The sequence below is a fragment of the Pararge aegeria genome, chromosome Z, assembly GCF_905163445.1.
Source record: "Pararge aegeria chromosome Z, ilParAegt1.1, whole genome shotgun sequence".
Lineage (NCBI taxonomy): Eukaryota > Metazoa > Arthropoda > Insecta > Lepidoptera > Nymphalidae > Pararge > Pararge aegeria.
This window is the reverse complement of record NC_053208.1, coordinates 77,054-95,410: the sequence shown is the minus strand read 5'-3', so window position 1 is coordinate 95,410 and position 18,357 is coordinate 77,054. Positions and strand designations below refer to the sequence as shown.

The window sequence follows — 18,357 nt, the reverse complement described above, 5'->3', positions numbered from 1 at the left end:
TGATTTATCTATGGCGTTAGACGATTGGCAATGGCATCATGAGAGATTTTATAATTATTGTCAAAAAATAATCCGACTAAGATGTAATCTAAATTTCCGAAGGTCCAATTATGGGTTCGAGATTACGGTATTTATAAATATTAAAATAATAGTTTTAAGGTTGGTTTTTTCATAGACGCTACACAAATTATATTTTGAAGAAACTGCCAAATCATCCATTCTGACCTTAACCCTCATCAGATCGTAGTTAGTAACTCCTCTAAAATAATTTGGTGTTCATTTGTAACAATTACTTCCTGTGTACAAACTGGTCACTATGACATATGTGTAGATTGCAATGTGTGTGATAACTCCCCTTTTTACTGTCTATCAAGAAGTAGCTATGTGTTTGATAACTGTAGCTAGTGTGCTATACTGGATTGGCAATTTAGTCTGACATGTGATTTGAATGTCCGGTTACCAGTTAGTGTGTGTGCAGACTGTTGCAATCCAAGTAATGGTTTGAATAAGTGGATTCTTAAAAAACAACCACTGTTTCCAAAGATTTATAGTGTTTCTTAAACTATGGCACTCAATGAGAGTGACTTTTGGATGTATGTTGACAAGTCTCATGTTATAATTTAATATAATTAAAGAATTTTATTAAATGGAGCTGTGGGGCAAATTTGCTACAAAGTGAAAAAAAATCCAAAATATGCACACATTAATTAACCCTTCATACAGTCTATAAAAATATCTGAGTAGTTTTTAATAATATATCATATAACTTTGAAACTAGCTGTTTTAAGAAATCTATGTAAGTCTCCTTCCATTTAAGTCTATGCCAAAAATCAAGTGGATTTGTTGCTAGGTTAGGTTGTGCTGCACAGAATGTCCACCATTGGTGGTGGTGTTGGTGGTGCTGTTGCACATAAATCTGTTACTAAACTTAAATGGTGTTGGTAAAGTTGCTCTTTTTTGCAATCTTGTGTGAGATAAACAAAGCAGTCCACTCTGTCTTCTTTAAAACAACTTTGTCAATATGAAGTTGATAGCTTTAATTACCTCAATATAGCAAATATGTTTTGATTTCATTGTTGCTGTATTTGTCTCAGACAACATGTCCGTTTCTGGTTGTTTGGTTACTTTATTTTTATAATATAGATAACTAGCTGTTGCACATGTTCGTTGTTCCCGTTTATTACAGTTTTTACAAATGTAGTGACTCCTTGGTTTCCCTAGGATATAAAGTATCCTGTGTGGCCCATCCTCTCAACAAAATATCAAGTTTCTTGGTTGCTTGGTTAAGGAAAGGAAAAATAATCAGTCAAACACATTTTTGTTTGAATTCTATTGACCACATGTCCAGCATCCATGGCTCTGTTGCTATGGATGCAGATCTCTCTCAGAAAGAAGACTTTTAATTTTACACTAGTCTATAGATCTTTTTTATATATATAATATAAAGAAAAAGAGTGTGTGCTTAAGAACAGCAGAAGTGATAAAAAAAACAATAACTGTGTTTTATATAATTGTTAATGTTTATTATGTTATCTCAATGAAGTATAATATTAACATAATAAATCGCTAACTACACAGACTAACTAACAAAGTAAACCAAATAATTGTTAAAATAATTTTTATTATGTACCAATGATAACTATTAAATTAACAAAGACAACTATTAGGTATGAACCTAATAGTTGTTACTATCTACGGAACAATCTGTGTGCAGTGCGCCATAAGAAGTTTTCACTTCAAAAAATCATAGACCAGCCATGTATGTACATTAAAGAATTTTGCAAAAAGAAAATTGAGAGAGGACTGAACGAGCTAGCTTTTGATGCGTTGCATAAATCGTTAAACAATGTAGCACCTATTTTTTTAGTTTCACAAGTTAGCCCTCGATTGAAGTCCATAAAGTTCTAAAATGCATGACAGCGCATACTTACTAACTTTTAAAGTTTTAAAATTATGCATTATTTGCGAAGGCGTATTTATATAAGCATTATTTGAATCATGAATCAAGTATTTAATTTTGAATAAATTTCTCATTTATTTTAACTCAATGAATATCTTAGGAGATATTATCATAGTTTTAAAAGTCGAAGTCGACGTTGTCGCGAGTAACAACTAGACAAAATCTGAATTGTAGTGTTTTGCAGATTATTTTGAGCCAAATATTGATATCAGTTCGTTAGATCGACCCTCGCTCAGCCCCCGGTTATAAGACAATCGATTAATTCGCGAGCTCGCAAAATCTGTCACACTACCCTAGCAACAATACACATGATTGTTAATATATCTTCAATTCTACTTTGCCTTCAAACCACTTGTAGAATTTAACCTCCATTGGGGCGAGGCCTTAATTCGTGCACCAGTCATACATTAATTATTTGTCGATAGGTATTGAATAGTAACTTAAAATGTTCAATCGTAAATTCTTCCAGCAGCTTCACTCTGCAATTAAAATTTATATATTTTATATGCTAAGATATCTGTCCGTCTGTCTGTATGTTAATGAAGTTAGGGCATTAAAATCAGTATGTATTTACAATTTAAAATAAAAAGTGAACCCTATAAAGTGTTTTTCCAAACAATTCTTAAGGGGTTATACAAAGTGTACTAGGAAGTTGAAGAAGCGCAGTGCACTTGATGGAAGTGAAACTGCTGAATTAAACGCGCATTAAATTGTCCCATTGCAGTACTGCGCGCGCACGCTTGTCGTGTTAGCCAGAGAGATGGTAAATATAGCTTTTCTCCTTCTGTCCACGTTGTAGTTGTCCTCTCCTCGTGCAAGGAGCCTGCCTGCACGTCAGCTTGCCTCTTAATTCTCGTCCTACAAAATTAACTAATCGACGCCTGAGAAGTTTCTCCAAAAAATTTAATAAAATGTAGGGCGTCAATAATGTGTGTTAAATGAAATAGAGATAAAATATACTTTGATCAAATATGTCTATAAATGAGACATGGTCTAATAGTATCCCATTTTGTGTTTACAGAGATACCGTTCGCTTCCTGTTTGAATTGTTCTGTGAAGTGTCGCCCGGTGATCACGTAAGAGAGCCCTACATAGTGAGGAAATACCCAGAGACTTACAAAAATGAGGAAGAGTTGAAAAACATACCAAAGTTTACATTCCCATGTCAGTTTGAAAAGTAAGTGCGAGCGTCTTTATCTTTTTTTTATAGGATTATATTCTCAAATCAAAGTAATATAGAAGGCAAAGCACAAGTGGCGGACTGGGCTCGCACTGACTACTGCTGGCAGTCTAGCCACTCGTTCCTTGCGGGGGTGGTGAGCTGGCTTGACTTGACGTCATTACTCGATCTGTTTCAGCACATTCGTCCAACATTACTCGTTCGTGCTGACGTCGGTGGACTCCAAGTACACGTTCTGCTTCTGCCGCTACGACCCGAAGACGAACACGGCTCTGGTGCTGCTGTCCCACCTGCCATGGCACGACATCTTCTACAAGTGAGTACTGTACTACAGCACCGCAACCACCTCCCCGAGCACTGGCGCACTAGTGGAAATAATATCCAAACAATGCGTGTAGTTATAAACGGGGGTTAACTTCTCCTATTCCACGTTAATTATATACCCTGCTATAAACAATGCATCTCGCAAAATGTTACCGTTGTAATGTGTCAAGTAGTTCTTGCACAATGTTCTTTCTAGGGAAAGAGTAAATTGCCAATGCGAAATATTTATTATGATATTTATCACGTTTCGGACTCAAAGGGTGTTTTGATATTTTTCTTGATTATTCTAATTGGTGTGCCTCGTTGGCCCACTGGTGGCACGGCGGCCTCGGCTCAGCACTTCGGTTCCGGTTCCATTGCTCTAGCATTCGATGCCATGTTTATGTGCGCGCATGCGCATGCTCGTAGGTGATGTGATAGCGGGGGCGGGATCTGTCGTCTCACCGGCCGGTGTGCATCCGGCTACGTGAAGCTCACAAGCTGCAAACGATCTATACTTTCATATTTCGTCTGAATATATGAAGAATTTTAGGGATATACTCCTCCAATATTGTGTGGGATATACTTTGCTATGACGACCTCCGTATTTTGTTTTATTTTCCGATTCCCGGCTGGGATAATTTGGTAATGTATAGTTTATGAACTTCCTCTGGTCTGGTGGGAGGCTTTGGCCGTGGCTAGTTGCCACGCTACCGACAAAGACGCTAAGCGATTCGGTGTTCCGGTGCGATGTCGCGCAGAAACCGATTAGGGGTACTACTACCACACACCCTAGCAAGATCGCCCGCTACCATCTTAGACTACATCATCACTTACCACCAGGTGAGATTACAGTTAAAGCTTACTTGTAGAAGAAAAAGATCTATATATTTCGTGCGATTTTGTATGATAGCGGCTCATATAGCGACGATATTTAGGAATTCATTTGTTGATTAACCAAAATGGCCATGGAGCTTGCGAACAAAATATATGCAATTGTGTATTAAGTGCGCGAGGGTGCTTTGCGACGCCCCGCCGGTCGTCAGCCGCTGGAACGGTGCACGTCTCGTACGGAGCTATAATATATATGTATATATTCAGTGGCGTTCCTAGGGTTTTGAAGATAGGCAAGCCCTAATTTTTGCATACGTTTTTCTAAAACAAGATCGTATTTTGAAAGTAAAAATACAAATTTCCTTTATTTAATGAACGATTGGACTCGTCATGACCTATAAAAGGTAGTTCTTGCTGTGCCAAATGACAAACAATATCAACTAATCTTTGAAAATTACTACGATTATGGTCAACACGCGAATTATGATGGAAATTTCAATTGATAATTGGTGGGATAAAGAAGTTTCTATGCGCCGATTGCCGAATAAAAAAAAAAAACACAAATGTTTATGTGAATTCGGGTGTCTTTTTATAGCACCTGATAAGTTATTTAAATCATTGTAACCAGCCGCGTTCCAAACGTTCTTTTCATTAGAATAAAATATGCAATACAAAATATAATTTATTAGAATGCAACAACCCAACTACAATTGTATACCGATCTTTTTCTCTTAATATTTTTACTAGGTTTAAAAATACATAAGTCTGGCGTAGGTTTCGGTGATGGTATTAGCTGTTTTCTTTCCAAAACAGTTAAATAATTTACCTTTTGTTCACCAATTAACGTTTGCACACACCAGTGGCGTGCAGCACAAACATAAAGTAAAATAAAAATTTAGATTTTAGATATGTCGGTTTATAATCAAATTACTTTACGAAAGTTATATTTTTGATTGATTTAATACTATCGTCTATCTACTGCTAATTGCATAAAAGTACATACCCTGATTTTCGTCACAAAATTATGACACACCATTCGGCAGCATTTTCTAAGCACACTGATGATGATAATATTTTTTTCCAATATATCATGTTTTTAGCGTCTTTATGAAAATTATTAAGATCACAATGTCCTTTATCATTCCACACTTTACGTATATTGGACAATAAATGAAAAGGAAAGCAAAATAATCGATTGGTGTGTTGGCCGCTTAGCTAAGTTATTATTAAACATACGTGTTACTTTATCACCTTTTTTTTGGGATATTTGTAACATTGGTACACACCTTCCTTTGCGAATGATTTCTAATTTTACGATATAGGGATAGAAATTAAAGTTTTCTCCAGGTACTTTTTCCAGGCACACTGAACCCAAACAAAGACCGCACGAATGAAGACTGCTTTCATTATAAAATGAATAAATAAACTATAAATTAACCTTAACACATTAAACTATCACTACTCAAACTTTTATAAGTTACTGAATTTATTGTTGTATGCATTGTTCGAAGATAAACAATAATGGCGATTGAATATGCTAATGATAATATTGCAATCGAAATTAGTCAAAATATGTCTTTAATTTTTTTGTAAGTATGGGTACGAACGCTTTTTTATTTTGATATGTAAAAAATAAATAGAAACCATATTTGTTTTTAACTCTCTCACTTTCCAATGATACCTGGAAAACCTAAATTGTTCATTTTTCAAAATTTAGACAGCGTTTGGTTTCATAACTTATTTTTAAAACGAAAGAATAATTCGATAATATTAGTTCCTTAATTTTCTTAAAAGACACTAAAAGGTACTTACATTTCTGAATAATGTTTTTAATTCTATAAAATGAATAATGACCGTTAACAACAACAACAAACCAAGCAAATCATTTTATTCATAAAATAATCAAACACTTAATTTATTATCCACTTCCGTAAGCAGTGCTTATAGACACCCACACTTACGGAATTTACGAATGAAACTGTTCACACAAGACCGATGCTAATCTTGTAAGTACAAGCGCACGATTATAACATTACACGACACACACTACTAACTTGCACGCACACATCTAGCAGAACGATTCTTTCTTTGGGCGTGATTATTTTATTTGATATTTCTATGCAACAGTAGATGGCGTCATATGTCGAGTGATTTATAATAATTGATTTACCCTGCAATCGATAACATGAGATTTAAATAATAATATCGGTATTTTTACGTGTTTCAAAGGGTAAATGATTAGCGTTTACGGTTTAAAATTAAAATACAAAGCAGAAGATTTTATTTTGTACGTCTAGCGACAATTGACCTAGAAGTTTGGCCGCTCATTACTAGATGGCGCTTTTATATATTTTTTACTTAGTGTTTTTTTAATTACAAAACATTAATGGTCCTATCTGAAGGCTCTTTAAGACCCTGAGGGTAGAGTATGCATTGCTTATTTGCATATATGCAATGTACGCCACTGGCACACACCTGAGCCCGCCATAAGAAACAATTTTCACCCAATTTGAACACATTGTTAAAAAGATTAACTTTAATTAATAATGAAAAAAAAACAATGAAATGCACTATTCCGCAAACAAAAATAAACTTTGAATTATGAATCACAACAATCTATATATAGTTATATTTATATACATATATATTTTTTATTTATATTTATATATTTGTATAATTTTTAAATCTTATTTATTGCACCACCTACCTCTTTTTCTATGTTTTTTCCTTTTACGCCATTGGTTGCCTGGAAGAAATCGCTATGTAGCGATAAGGCCACCAAATTGTACTCTCTTGATTTGTATTTATATCTTTGTAACTATTTTTTGTTTCTTTGGTGTACAATAAAAGTGTATTCATTCATTCATTCAATCTATAGGAGAAGTGTAAAGTTGTTCAAATTTGACATCCTGGCGAACTTCAACCCGTAATGTTGTTTTTTTTGTCCATATCTTCTTCTATATATATATAATGAAAATGGTCTTCGTTTGAGGCTCAATCACGCCTAAACCACTGATCGTATCGACATGAAACTACCACCATTCGATGCGAAATTTTTCCTAGATGGTTTATGGCTATCTATTTTTTGAATTCCAACATTCCTTCATTTTTTTATTGCCTTTTTACTTTTATGAACATTTATCCCGCTAATAAAAACAAAAGATAAGCATTTTCTCTTGATTCTTTTGTTTTCATGGATTTCAACAGAGTGTATTAAAGGGATTATGGTTTTTTACATTCACCTAAGAATCTACTCACGGTAGTGGAGAACGGCTGGACCAATTGGGCTTTTTTTTATCTTCAGAATTGTCAGGAGAAAGTTTTGTATGTAAGAAAATTTTAAAAAAGCCCGATAAAAAGTTTAAAATTTCGATGATAATCGAAGAATTCCCATCTATATAGTCACAAACCACGAATTCTCGGGAACCATAAGATTTAGAAACGTGAAACTTTATAGGAATATTACTTTTGCTATGTAGAGGTCAGCTTTGAATAGATTTTAAGAAATTCATTCCCCAAAGGGGATTGCGGGGGCGTTAACAATGAACAATTCCCGTTTTTAAACTATAGCTCCTATAGACTTCAAGTTTGGTAGGAATCTTCTGTAAGAGGTGTAGAAATAGGCTATGAACGAATTTTACGATAGCTCACCCCACAGGGAGTTGCGGGGGTGGGTATTAACAATTAATATTTTTAATTTTCCAGCTAAAGCTCCTACAAGCTCCAAATTTTGTAGGAATTTTCTATGAGTGATGTAAAAATGATTTATGAACAAATTTTACGATATCCCACCCCAAAGAAGATTGCGGGGGCGTTAACAATGAAAATTTTCAATTTCCAAGCGATAGCTCCCATAGACTCCAAATTTAGTGAGAGTGTTCTATATGTAATATAAAAATGATCTTCGAGCGGATTTTACAATGAATCACCTCCAATAAGGTTCGCGGGGGTGGGTGTTAACAATAAAAAATTTCAATTTCGAAATATAGCTTCTAAAAATTCTAAATATGGTAGGAATCTTTTATTATTCACATAAAGAACATCTCAAAATGGATTTCAATAAAGTCTACTTCCGACAGGAATTGCGGGGGTGGGTGTTAAAATCTAAAATTTTTATTTCTAACCTGTAACTTCTACAGACTCCAAATTTGGTGGGGATCTTCGTGTATGTAGGGATATTCGTGTATTTCCTTACAACAATCGTCTTTTTGGCAGCGGAGAAAAAGTCATTGAGAGGTTTCAAAAACTTAACTTTACATGTAGCTATCCAATCAACGGACTAAGAATTTTACATTCATTTTACTTTTGCAGACTACATAACCGACGAATTCTTTTATTGCGGGATCGCGGAAATGTAACAGATTAAAATGAATGCATTTTCCAAGCACATGAGATGTGGAAAAGAAATTTAGTTACTTATTCCAATAGAATTCATAAAAAACATGCACAATTTATTTTCTATAAAAAATTGATGTCACGGAGAAAATTTTAGTTAACAGAAAATTCGTCGCACTTGAACCTAGACAGATTTCAACTTCACATATGAGACTTGCAATGACTTTAACTTAAACTTTCAATGCTCATTTCAAATTTTTTTCTTCATGTCAATTATTATTAATTTTTGGAAGAAAGGCACGGAAATGATTGCACATTGAAAGTTACAATAAATATTAGTGAGAAAAATCACCTGGATGAAAGATACAGGCTAAATCGATGGAATTTGGAATTTGAGTAAGTCTAAACAATATCGATGCTTACAGTTCTATCCGCGGGGCCTATTTATGTTCATACAAAAATAAAAAAAGGAGAATAATAAAAATATGAAAAAAATAAATAAAAATGAAACATAAAATGTAATTTATTTCCTTTTTCAATTCGCCCAGCGAAGCGGGCTGGAAACGGCTGGAAAAAATACTAACATTTCTATAGGTGAAAGCAGTAAAAATTAAGCCCCATGCAAGCCAACGAGAGTGAGTGAGACAAAGCGAGAGGTCTTCGTGCTCGATCGTGCTATTTTGGCATTCTATCGCCGCCACTCGGAAGTTCGCTGCGTTCGGGATATTCCGTACCGCTGCGTTCGAACACCACACACCTCCAGCCGTAGTGCTTGTATACTCATTGTGCATACACTATTGAGTCAGTTAATACATCGTGTTTATTTCCTCATTGCTATGAAGTATGAATTATTTTAGGAGATGCTTAATGACCTCAGCAGAGTTTCTCAACAGGTGGGCCTTCGTATGAACATGAGCAAGACGAAAATTATGTCCAACGCTCATGTTCCGCTCCACCCAATAATTATTGGGAGCTCTGCACTCGAAATTGTAGACGAGTATATATACCTAGGACACACGATCCAGTTAGGTAGGTCCAATTTCGAGAAAGAGGTAAACCGCCGAATCCAACTCGGATGGGCAGCGTTCGGGAAACTTCGTGACATCTTCTCGTCCAAAATCCCCCAGTGCCTGAAGACTAAAGTCTTCGAACAGTGCGTGTTGCCAGTGATGACTTACGGATCAGAGACATGGTCGCTAACTATGGGCCTCATAAGAAGGCTCAGAGTCACTCAGCGGGCGATGGAGAGAGCTATGTTAGGAGTATCTCTACGTGATCAAATCAGAAATGAGGAGATCCGTAGAAGAACTAGAGTTACCGACATAGCTCAGCGAGTTGCGAAGCTGAAGTGGCAATGGGCGGGGCACATAGCTCGGAGAACCGATGGACGTTGGGGTCTTAAGGTGCTGGAATGGCGACCCCGCACCGGTAAACGCAGCGTAGGTCGGCCCCTAACGAGGTGGACAGATGACATCAGGCGAGTAGCTGGGAGCCGTTGGAGGCAAGCGGCCCAGGACCGTGCATTGTGGAACTCCCTACAAAAGACCTAGGTCCAGCAGTGGACGTCCATTGGTTGAGATGATGATGATTGTAACGCAAGCCGGGCTTTTCGGCTTGTATGGTATTCCCGCCACTGTATATATTATAGCTAGCTGTTGCTCGCGACTTCTTCCGCCTTGCATTTTAGATTTCCCTTGAATTAAAAAAAAAAAATCCCGAGATGTCCAGCAAATCCTCCATGGCTTAGAGTTGTTTCATCATATCTCAAGCCGGAAACAGACAGAATTACACTCAGTATGTCAGTAATATTCCACGTGATTTATAAAAGTGGTGTTATAAAAACTACGGTTAAAAGCTGTGCATTAAAAAATAAAAAGTGTGTGCGTGTAACCTTTACGCGCGATTGAAGTAAAACTTTTTATTATTATTTATTGATGAAAGAGTCAAATGTTATTCTATTTAAAATTCATTAATATCACTTTCAAATTTTATTAATATTTTCATTTGTTAAATAGAATGATTGAAGTTTAGATCAGGACATGTCAATTAAACCTTGTCATTGAATATTATAGAATGACGCAATCGTCAGAAAATTGATTTATAATTTACTTATTTAAAAGTAATAAATATTTAGAGATTTTCATAAAACAATGCAATTAATTTTTTTTTTTTTTAACTGTTCAATTTTTATTCACTTTGCTATTCACAATTGATCCGATTGCCACAAGCTGGCGTATAAGTCAAGAAGCGTGGAGTATATGACATATACTTACGAACAATCCAAATTATTACTTTTAAATAGCTGAAACTACACAGACGTCTGACGTAGGCGTTACCTCTGTCAGACAAAGTCTGAGTTACTCCCTTGTCGCGCCTAAAGAAGTTTTACTACTACTAAGATATTTAGTGTGGAGTCCACTTGCCTCGGCGAGCAGGGCAAATCTATAACAAGCTGTATCGATGGTGTATCTAACGAAATAAATAAACAGAAAATAGTAAAAGCAGGGTGCCCATTGCCAAGCGATTTTCAGTAATGCCACGCAGACACGCAGGAAGGTGATAGTGCCAAGCTTAAAACATACATCCCCCGCAGGCTGCTGTCGTGCGCGGCGGCGCTGGCGGGCGGCGAGCGGCGCGCCGAGCTGGCGGCGTTCCTGGACGCGTGCCGCGCGCGCCCGCCGCCGCCCGGGCACGCGCTGCGCGTCACGTACGACGCCGGCCGCGGCGTGTTCGCGTGCCAGCGCCCCGACCACAAGCTGCCCACCATCCCCGAGAACGTGAGTCGCCCGCACACGTCGCAACCTAAAGGTTCTACCGACTTTGCAAATTACCGGCAGAAGTGGTGGTAAAACCTTTGGAAAGTTTCATGAAAAATCCCAATTTAGTGTTTTCTAATACGAGTTTGGTAGATCGGGCTTACAGTCGAGGTGGACGATACCATACGTGACTTAGACGATTTATATCACACTTGTTCTTCACTGTATGAAAGTTACGTACTCTGATAGGTTTCGCTGGCAACAGGCTGTTCGCTCTCGATTATTATTCCCGGCGGAGTGAAATCTTCTATTGCTTTGCTTCCAAGTTGAACTGGACATTTTAAATTTTTAATAATCAACCACAAAGCGAAAATAATAACAAAAATATTGTTTCCGGAAAATGGCGCGTCTGTTTTTTTATTACGATAATATTAAAAAGTGAATATTTCTACGGCGCCCAATCTCCCGGGTGAAACCCTTAGTGCACCCACCCGAGCGACCAGTTGTCTCCACACCGCCAGCGGAACCATGAGATATTGGTGCAAAAGTGGGGCATATTTAAGATTCTTGCAGCGGCGCCCGCCGACACGGCTGGGCGTCGCGACTCATAACAGGCTTTTGCCGCTTTGCCAAGGGACGAGTGTCAGGGCGCTTACCGCCTCCTCAAGTACGAAGGGCACGTTTACAAAATAAAAGTTCTGTGTAAGATATCGTTTGGGGCGCGGTGTTAACGACTAAAGCTTAGAGCGTGATGACCATCGGCTTCCCCGTCTGAGCCGGAAATGCATTTAATCATGATTTGATTTAAGAAAAGCATTGCGCGGGCAGGGTGAGCCCGTACCACCCTGCCCGCCGAATGTAACCGGGCGAGTGTGGCGCAGTGCAACCTCACGGAGTACTTCAGCGCCGTGGACGCCAAGTGCATGGCGGGGCTGTGGGCGGCGCTCCTGCACGAGCGGCGCGTGGCCGTGGTGGCCAGCAAGCCGGCGCGGCTGTCGGCGTGCGTGCAGGCGGCCAACGCCACGCTGTTCCCCATGTCGTGGCAGCACATCTTCATCCCCATCCTGCCGCGCCACCTGGCGGACTACCTGCTGGCGCCCATGCCCTTCCTCATCGGCGTGCCCCGGTGCGTCATGCAGGTGAGTGCGCCGGCTCGGAGCCGGGCTAGCGGTTGTTGCGGTAACGGAGTTCCGACCTTCGACACGGTCGGAAGGAGACTTTTGATTCTGTAGCCGGCTTTACGACGGAAGCGTGGAGTTTGTGACTTCGCCTGGATCGCACCCGGGAAGTGGGCCTTCGTGGCCAATCTGAAAGGAAAACGATTTGATCCTCTCGGGGCCAGTTTTATATCGAACCAGTTCAAATTACAAAGATTGGGCGGCGCGCCGTTTGCACACAGGCCGCGACCGAACGGCAATCTGACCAGGTTTTAATCAGTGTTGTTTGACTTTTATTTAATTTCGTCAGTGTCAGTGTTCCGGTGTCCGTCGGTCTGTACTCGAATTTAATCACTTCCCTACTACTTATTCAGCTGAAATGTTATATAAGTAAATCGGATGCCAATCTAGTATGATAACATCTATGCAACTGTAATGTTTCAAGCGAATACATTTATTCTGATTTTGGCATCCCCGCCATCGTGCCGGCCCCTCGATGCGACAGCCAGCCATTTGGACTCTGAAATAAATGATGCAACGACATATATTTTAGGCTCGTTTGATTCGTCTTGACAAGAAGTACTTTGCTCTCGGCTCTGATTGATCGGTGATTCAGTGGTTCAACTTTCTAACGTTTATGTATATAAAATAAATGCACAAAAGCTGGTTCGGAAGGAGCGTTCTGTGATAGTTGTCATTGTCGGCAGACGGTGAGGATGTCGGAGGTGGGCGACGTGGTGGTGCTGGACGTGGACGCCAACGAGCTGAGGACCCCCTTCCGCGACCTGGAGAGCCTCCCGCAGGACATGGTGCGTGCTCGCTACGGTCCACTAGTCCACGAGAGCACTGACTGGGGGCGGGCGGACCACTAGCCAGTTGCTCTTTTAGCTTGTTACCCGGATACGGGAGGGCAATGGGGTTACGGTTTATGTGTCGCAGGTGCTCGTTGCTATGTACGACACAGTAAATCTAATATGGCGGATACGACTGATAAAACTCGCAAAGAAAAATATGAAGACAAATATCAAAGTGCTCATTCCAAAAGTACAAAACATGAAAAAAAGACGTTTTAAACCCTGATTTAGTAACTAAGTAATCTATTACGAACTGCAGATTCGCCCGCGTTATTTATGGCACGCAGCGTACAGCTGCATAGTCCACAACCTACCACAGTAAATCAGACACCTAACGTAAAAGTTTTTTCAATCGTTCTGGGAGTGCCAAATATACCAACCTATATATATATATATATAAAGTAAAGATATAAAATACAGCTATGCAAATTCTTTTAAAGTATTTAAGCAAACGATGAGGTGTGGGCGTGATGTGTGTTATTCGAAACCTTCAATCATATCAACATTACCAATCGCAAATGACCGTCCCAGGAAGTCACCCCCGTTTCGCCTTACTTAGAGTACTTTTAATTCCCTATAACAAATTACTGATGTGTAGCTAAATAACAGCACCACATATTAATCGATAGCGCTGAGTTAGCAACGTTGACCCAAGTCAGTAAATGGATGGGTGGCAACTTAGGAAGTTTGAAAGGAGATTCGGTATCTATTAGTTTCCGCTCCTAACAGCAACAAAGAACAGTAATCGTTAAAGAAAGAATCCAAAATCGTAGTTTTAGTTGATTCCATGAAAATTTATATCATTTTTCATTCAGGATTTTATAGCTAGATAAAATCCTAATAAATGTGGCAACACTATGTATTCAGCATCGCTAAGCCTCAACTGAGGAGTTCGCTGCTGTCCGCTGATGAGTGGGCTCTCTATCTCCAATCATATTCATCAGATGTACATTTGGATGGTGTAGATACTACAATCTATTCAGTGCAAAATGAATTATTTGTATCGGTATTCAATGGTGTAAAATCGTAAAACAGTTTTATTTCAAATGAACTGCTGAATTCCGGATGTCCATCCTCGAAGTATGAACTCAAATCTTGTAGTTTCATTAGAATTCCTACAGTATTTTCAGCGTGATGCGTGGTCGAGATACAGACAGACAGGCAAACAAATAAGGATAGTTTCGTGTAAAGCATCGATGACAGAATGCCCTCCAAAAAGATGCACTGCATATCCGATCCGATCCGTTACAGTGCTATTATAAGTACAGATAGGTGTATTCGGTGGTCACAATCCATATAATCACTTGTCGACGCCAACAACGCAATTTTTTTATTAAATCAGGGTTTAAAGCTTTTTTGTACATTTGGTTTTGTCGTTTATGCCGTTCAGATTTAGATTGCTAGTGTGCGTAAGCTGGTTTCAATTTCTGAAGTGTTATTTGTTTGATATTTATAACAATGTTCATCAGCCTGAATAGGAAGCCCCTGCTAAATGATAAAGCGGCAGGTTGGCGGGTCCGGGTGCTGATGTAACGATTGTTATCGGGATTGAGTGGTAATGCCCTGGCTGGGTCCGGCGTGCGCGCACTGCTACTACCAAAGGGTGACAATGCAATGTGCCGACCAGGTAGCGAGCTTGCGGCGCGCGCTGAGCGACAAGCACGCGCTGGGCGACGCGGTGTCGCGCGCCTTCCTGCGGGCGCTCGTCGGCCTCATCGGCGGCTACCGGGACGCCATTCGGTGAGTCGAGCTCTGTGTCCCTGTCTATCGAAAGGTACCGCCCCGGCATCATAATATTTGGCCACATCTTCGATATCACAGAGTAAGCAACGTGGACAAAAGCCAATTTAAGAATAGGTGCCGGACTTTGGAGGGTTGGATTTGGCATCCGTCAGTCTCAGCTCTTATCACCAACTAAGAATAGTAGTCGTAAAAGGAGAAGTTGAAATCGCATTGTTAGTTGACTCTTACTGGGGGGAGCCACGTTAAGCACTCGACATGTTCTGCGACCTTTTCAAAGTCTTTGATTATATTCAACATAAAATACTCTAGATTCAATGATTTCCTATCTTAAAGACTAAAAAGATTTACGTGAATGGAAAGCGGTCTAACGTATCATTTGTGGAAATAGGTGTCCCTTAAGGGTCTCTATGAGGACCCCTCCTATTTCTCATTTTCATTAATGACCTTCCTTATCTTGCTAAGGGATGGTTTCAATTAGATAGCATTGCAAATATGTCTCAATAATAAATGTATAACGTAAGCTTCTAGATACATACTATATTATATTAAGCACATAAACAATAAAAAAGTTGTGGTAAGAATTGTTAAAACTCCATAGCTAATTACTGATTGCTCAAAGAAAAGCGGCTAGGTCATTAAAGCTCATCTAAGACCAAGGTGCGTACGGAAGCTTTAAGTTAACGAATTATAACCGTCACCTCGCACTAATGTAAACCTGTACTACTACTACTATATGTATTTGTGTGAACGCTACACAAGTGCCCGTGATAGTCGTTCATGAATGAAAAACAATTGAATTTGAATTTGATTAACCTAAAAAATTTCAAACATTTTTTGCCCTAGCAGTAAGGTCCTCATAAATGTGGCGACACTATATATTCAATATTTAAGCCTTTACCGAGGAGTTTGCTGCTGTCTGCCAAGGCATTCTGTGCTCTCTCATTTTCATCAGATCTACGGAGATTGTCAACATTGACCGAAATCGCTCAGGGCAACTTTTATTATTTTACTTATAATGTTGCGGAATATTATCTTCTCGAATATATTCGTAAAGCTACAGATATAACGTGACATTTAAAACGTAGGAGACGTACGTGTAAAGTACGTAATAGTTAAATTCCAAATCCCGGCAAGTATGCGTAATGTTCTTGACTACTTGATGTGGTGGGAAACATGTTTTTTAAACTTGCAACTTCATTTATTTACTACGTCGCTTGTGCTACACGCAGTCGCGTCTGCAATACGCAGATGGGCCCAGTTACAGTTTCATTATAAGTATAGCTAAATATTCGATGATTGTCTGTAGGTTTGTGCATCACACAAGGGCGTATTTAAATACAATTCGGCTAATACTGTTCATAATATTGCAGAAAAACCATTTTAGCCAATGATTGGAAGCGAGAGAATAGAGACAGTGGCGAACCGCTCACTTTAGCCTTAACGAATTTAATACTTACAAACATGACACAATAAGGACGTGACCGCGGCACTCAATAGATAAAGAATATTTGTAAATGGTCCTTACCTACTAGTGGTGGTACGAGCCAACTAGCAATACGATTTCAATTCTTAGTTTAACGATTTATACATGTATATTATATATATGTATATATTTAGCGTAACACAAAAAAAAGGTCCATAATTTAAAAAATATAGTTTTATTTTGAATTCTACTTACTACACTTCTTTTGTTATTTAAAGTTTATTTGTTTTACTTAAAATGAAATCACATTAAGAACAGATTTTGCGAGTATGGCTATTTGTGAAAAATGGTACATTATGGAACTTTTCATGTAACCGGGATAAGTGAAAATTAATATTAAAATAACAATTCATGAAATTAGAAAATGCTGAATAATATCGCGTTTTTCCTCCACGTGCTCTTATTAAAGTTTCTACCCGTCTAGGCATACTGAGAATGATGTTACCGATGGTCTCCTGGGATAGTCTATCCCATTCCTCAACTACGGCGATTCGCAGTTCACCCACGTTGGCAGGAGCTGGAATTCTGTACTTAACTTTTCTTTTCAGCAAGTCCCAGACGTGCTTTATTGGGTTCATATCCGGTGGTCTCGCCGGCCACTCCATAACAGTAATATTCATATTTCATATCATTAAGATAAGCTTGAGTTCCCCGAGCGGTATGCGGCCGAGCATTATTCTGCATAATGAAAACCAAGCTTCGTCGTGAGATGTTTCAAATCGACTGAATCATGTGCCCAGATCTAAGATCTGAAGGCTAAAACTAATTTATTCTTAGTCATGATTTATAACTGTTTCTGATAGGAGCTGCGAGGCAAGAGAGCCACATTCTCCTTCCACCCTCTGTTTGTCGCCCATCCATTTACAGCTTTGATTACGCAACGCAATCGACGAATATTCGGTCTGCTATCATGGTAGCAGACCGAATAGTGGTGTCTTCCTCCTTAGAGTAACAGCCGCAGTTCAGACAGATTTTACCAATAAAAGTTTTGTATTCCACCGTTTTCTCATCCAAAACTATTCAATGACGTTGAAAAGGTCGGAGGTCTTCTGTCCTATTTTATGTAGCAAGATCAGCACATTCATATCTTTAAGTATTTTGCATTGAAGTAAAGTGAAGTAAAGAAAACTAAATAAAGGCGATCTAATACAAAGTTTTAGCAATTTAGTGTCAATTTACTGTCTACAAAACGTAAATTTTTTAATAGTAAATAATTTTATTTTATTTTTTATTTACTTCTAAAAATTTATTTCGGCCCATTAACGCGTTTTACCACCAAAGCCGTATCGAAAGGTATTAATTCATTTTAACACTATATTTTTTAATTAATAAAAATACCTTAATAAAAAAGTAATTATTTGAACTAATTTTATTAGTTGGATATCTGTCGATTTCATGATTGTCTTGTCAATTGTACATTGCAAGTCGTATTTGCGCAAGTCACTACGACGATATCAAGCCACACCGACTTCCCCAGCGCGCTCGCACTCAGCGGGACTCGCTTGTTACGAGTACAATAGATCCCGAAGTGAACAATATCTACATGCCCAGATTCAAGTGCACGTTAATCAATACAATGTTGCTCAGGCAGGAGTTAAGGCTAGGTAATATCCGTATGTTCATTTTGTCATTGTACAAAAATATTTGCGATTTCTGATAAGGATATGCCTCCACACTGCATCATCGGTCATCATCCTTTCGAGAAAGATAAATTCTCTTCTGAGTTACTTTTCAAGTAAAAAAAATTGCTCT

The 18,357-nt window shown here is 38.6% G+C and overlaps 1 protein-coding gene across 1 annotated transcript in view; it reads left to right on the top strand.

The window, feature by feature from the left end:
- The first annotated feature begins 392 nt into the window (after window positions 1-392).
- The window catches only part of LOC120636279 (DENN domain-containing protein 1A), a 30,537-nt gene continuing 12,572 nt past the window's right edge, over window positions 393-18,357 (top strand). Inside the window, exons 1-7 of the mRNA XM_039907691.1 lie at window positions 393-593; window positions 2,982-3,137; window positions 3,319-3,456; window positions 11,206-11,389; window positions 12,250-12,507; window positions 13,233-13,334; window positions 15,007-15,119. Coding sequence (XP_039763625.1) covers window positions 565-593; window positions 2,982-3,137; window positions 3,319-3,456; window positions 11,206-11,389; window positions 12,250-12,507; window positions 13,233-13,334; window positions 15,007-15,119 — 980 coding nt within the window. The 5' untranslated portion in view covers window positions 393-564. The remainder of the gene's footprint in view (window positions 594-2,981; window positions 3,138-3,318; window positions 3,457-11,205; window positions 11,390-12,249; window positions 12,508-13,232; window positions 13,335-15,006; window positions 15,120-18,357) is intronic.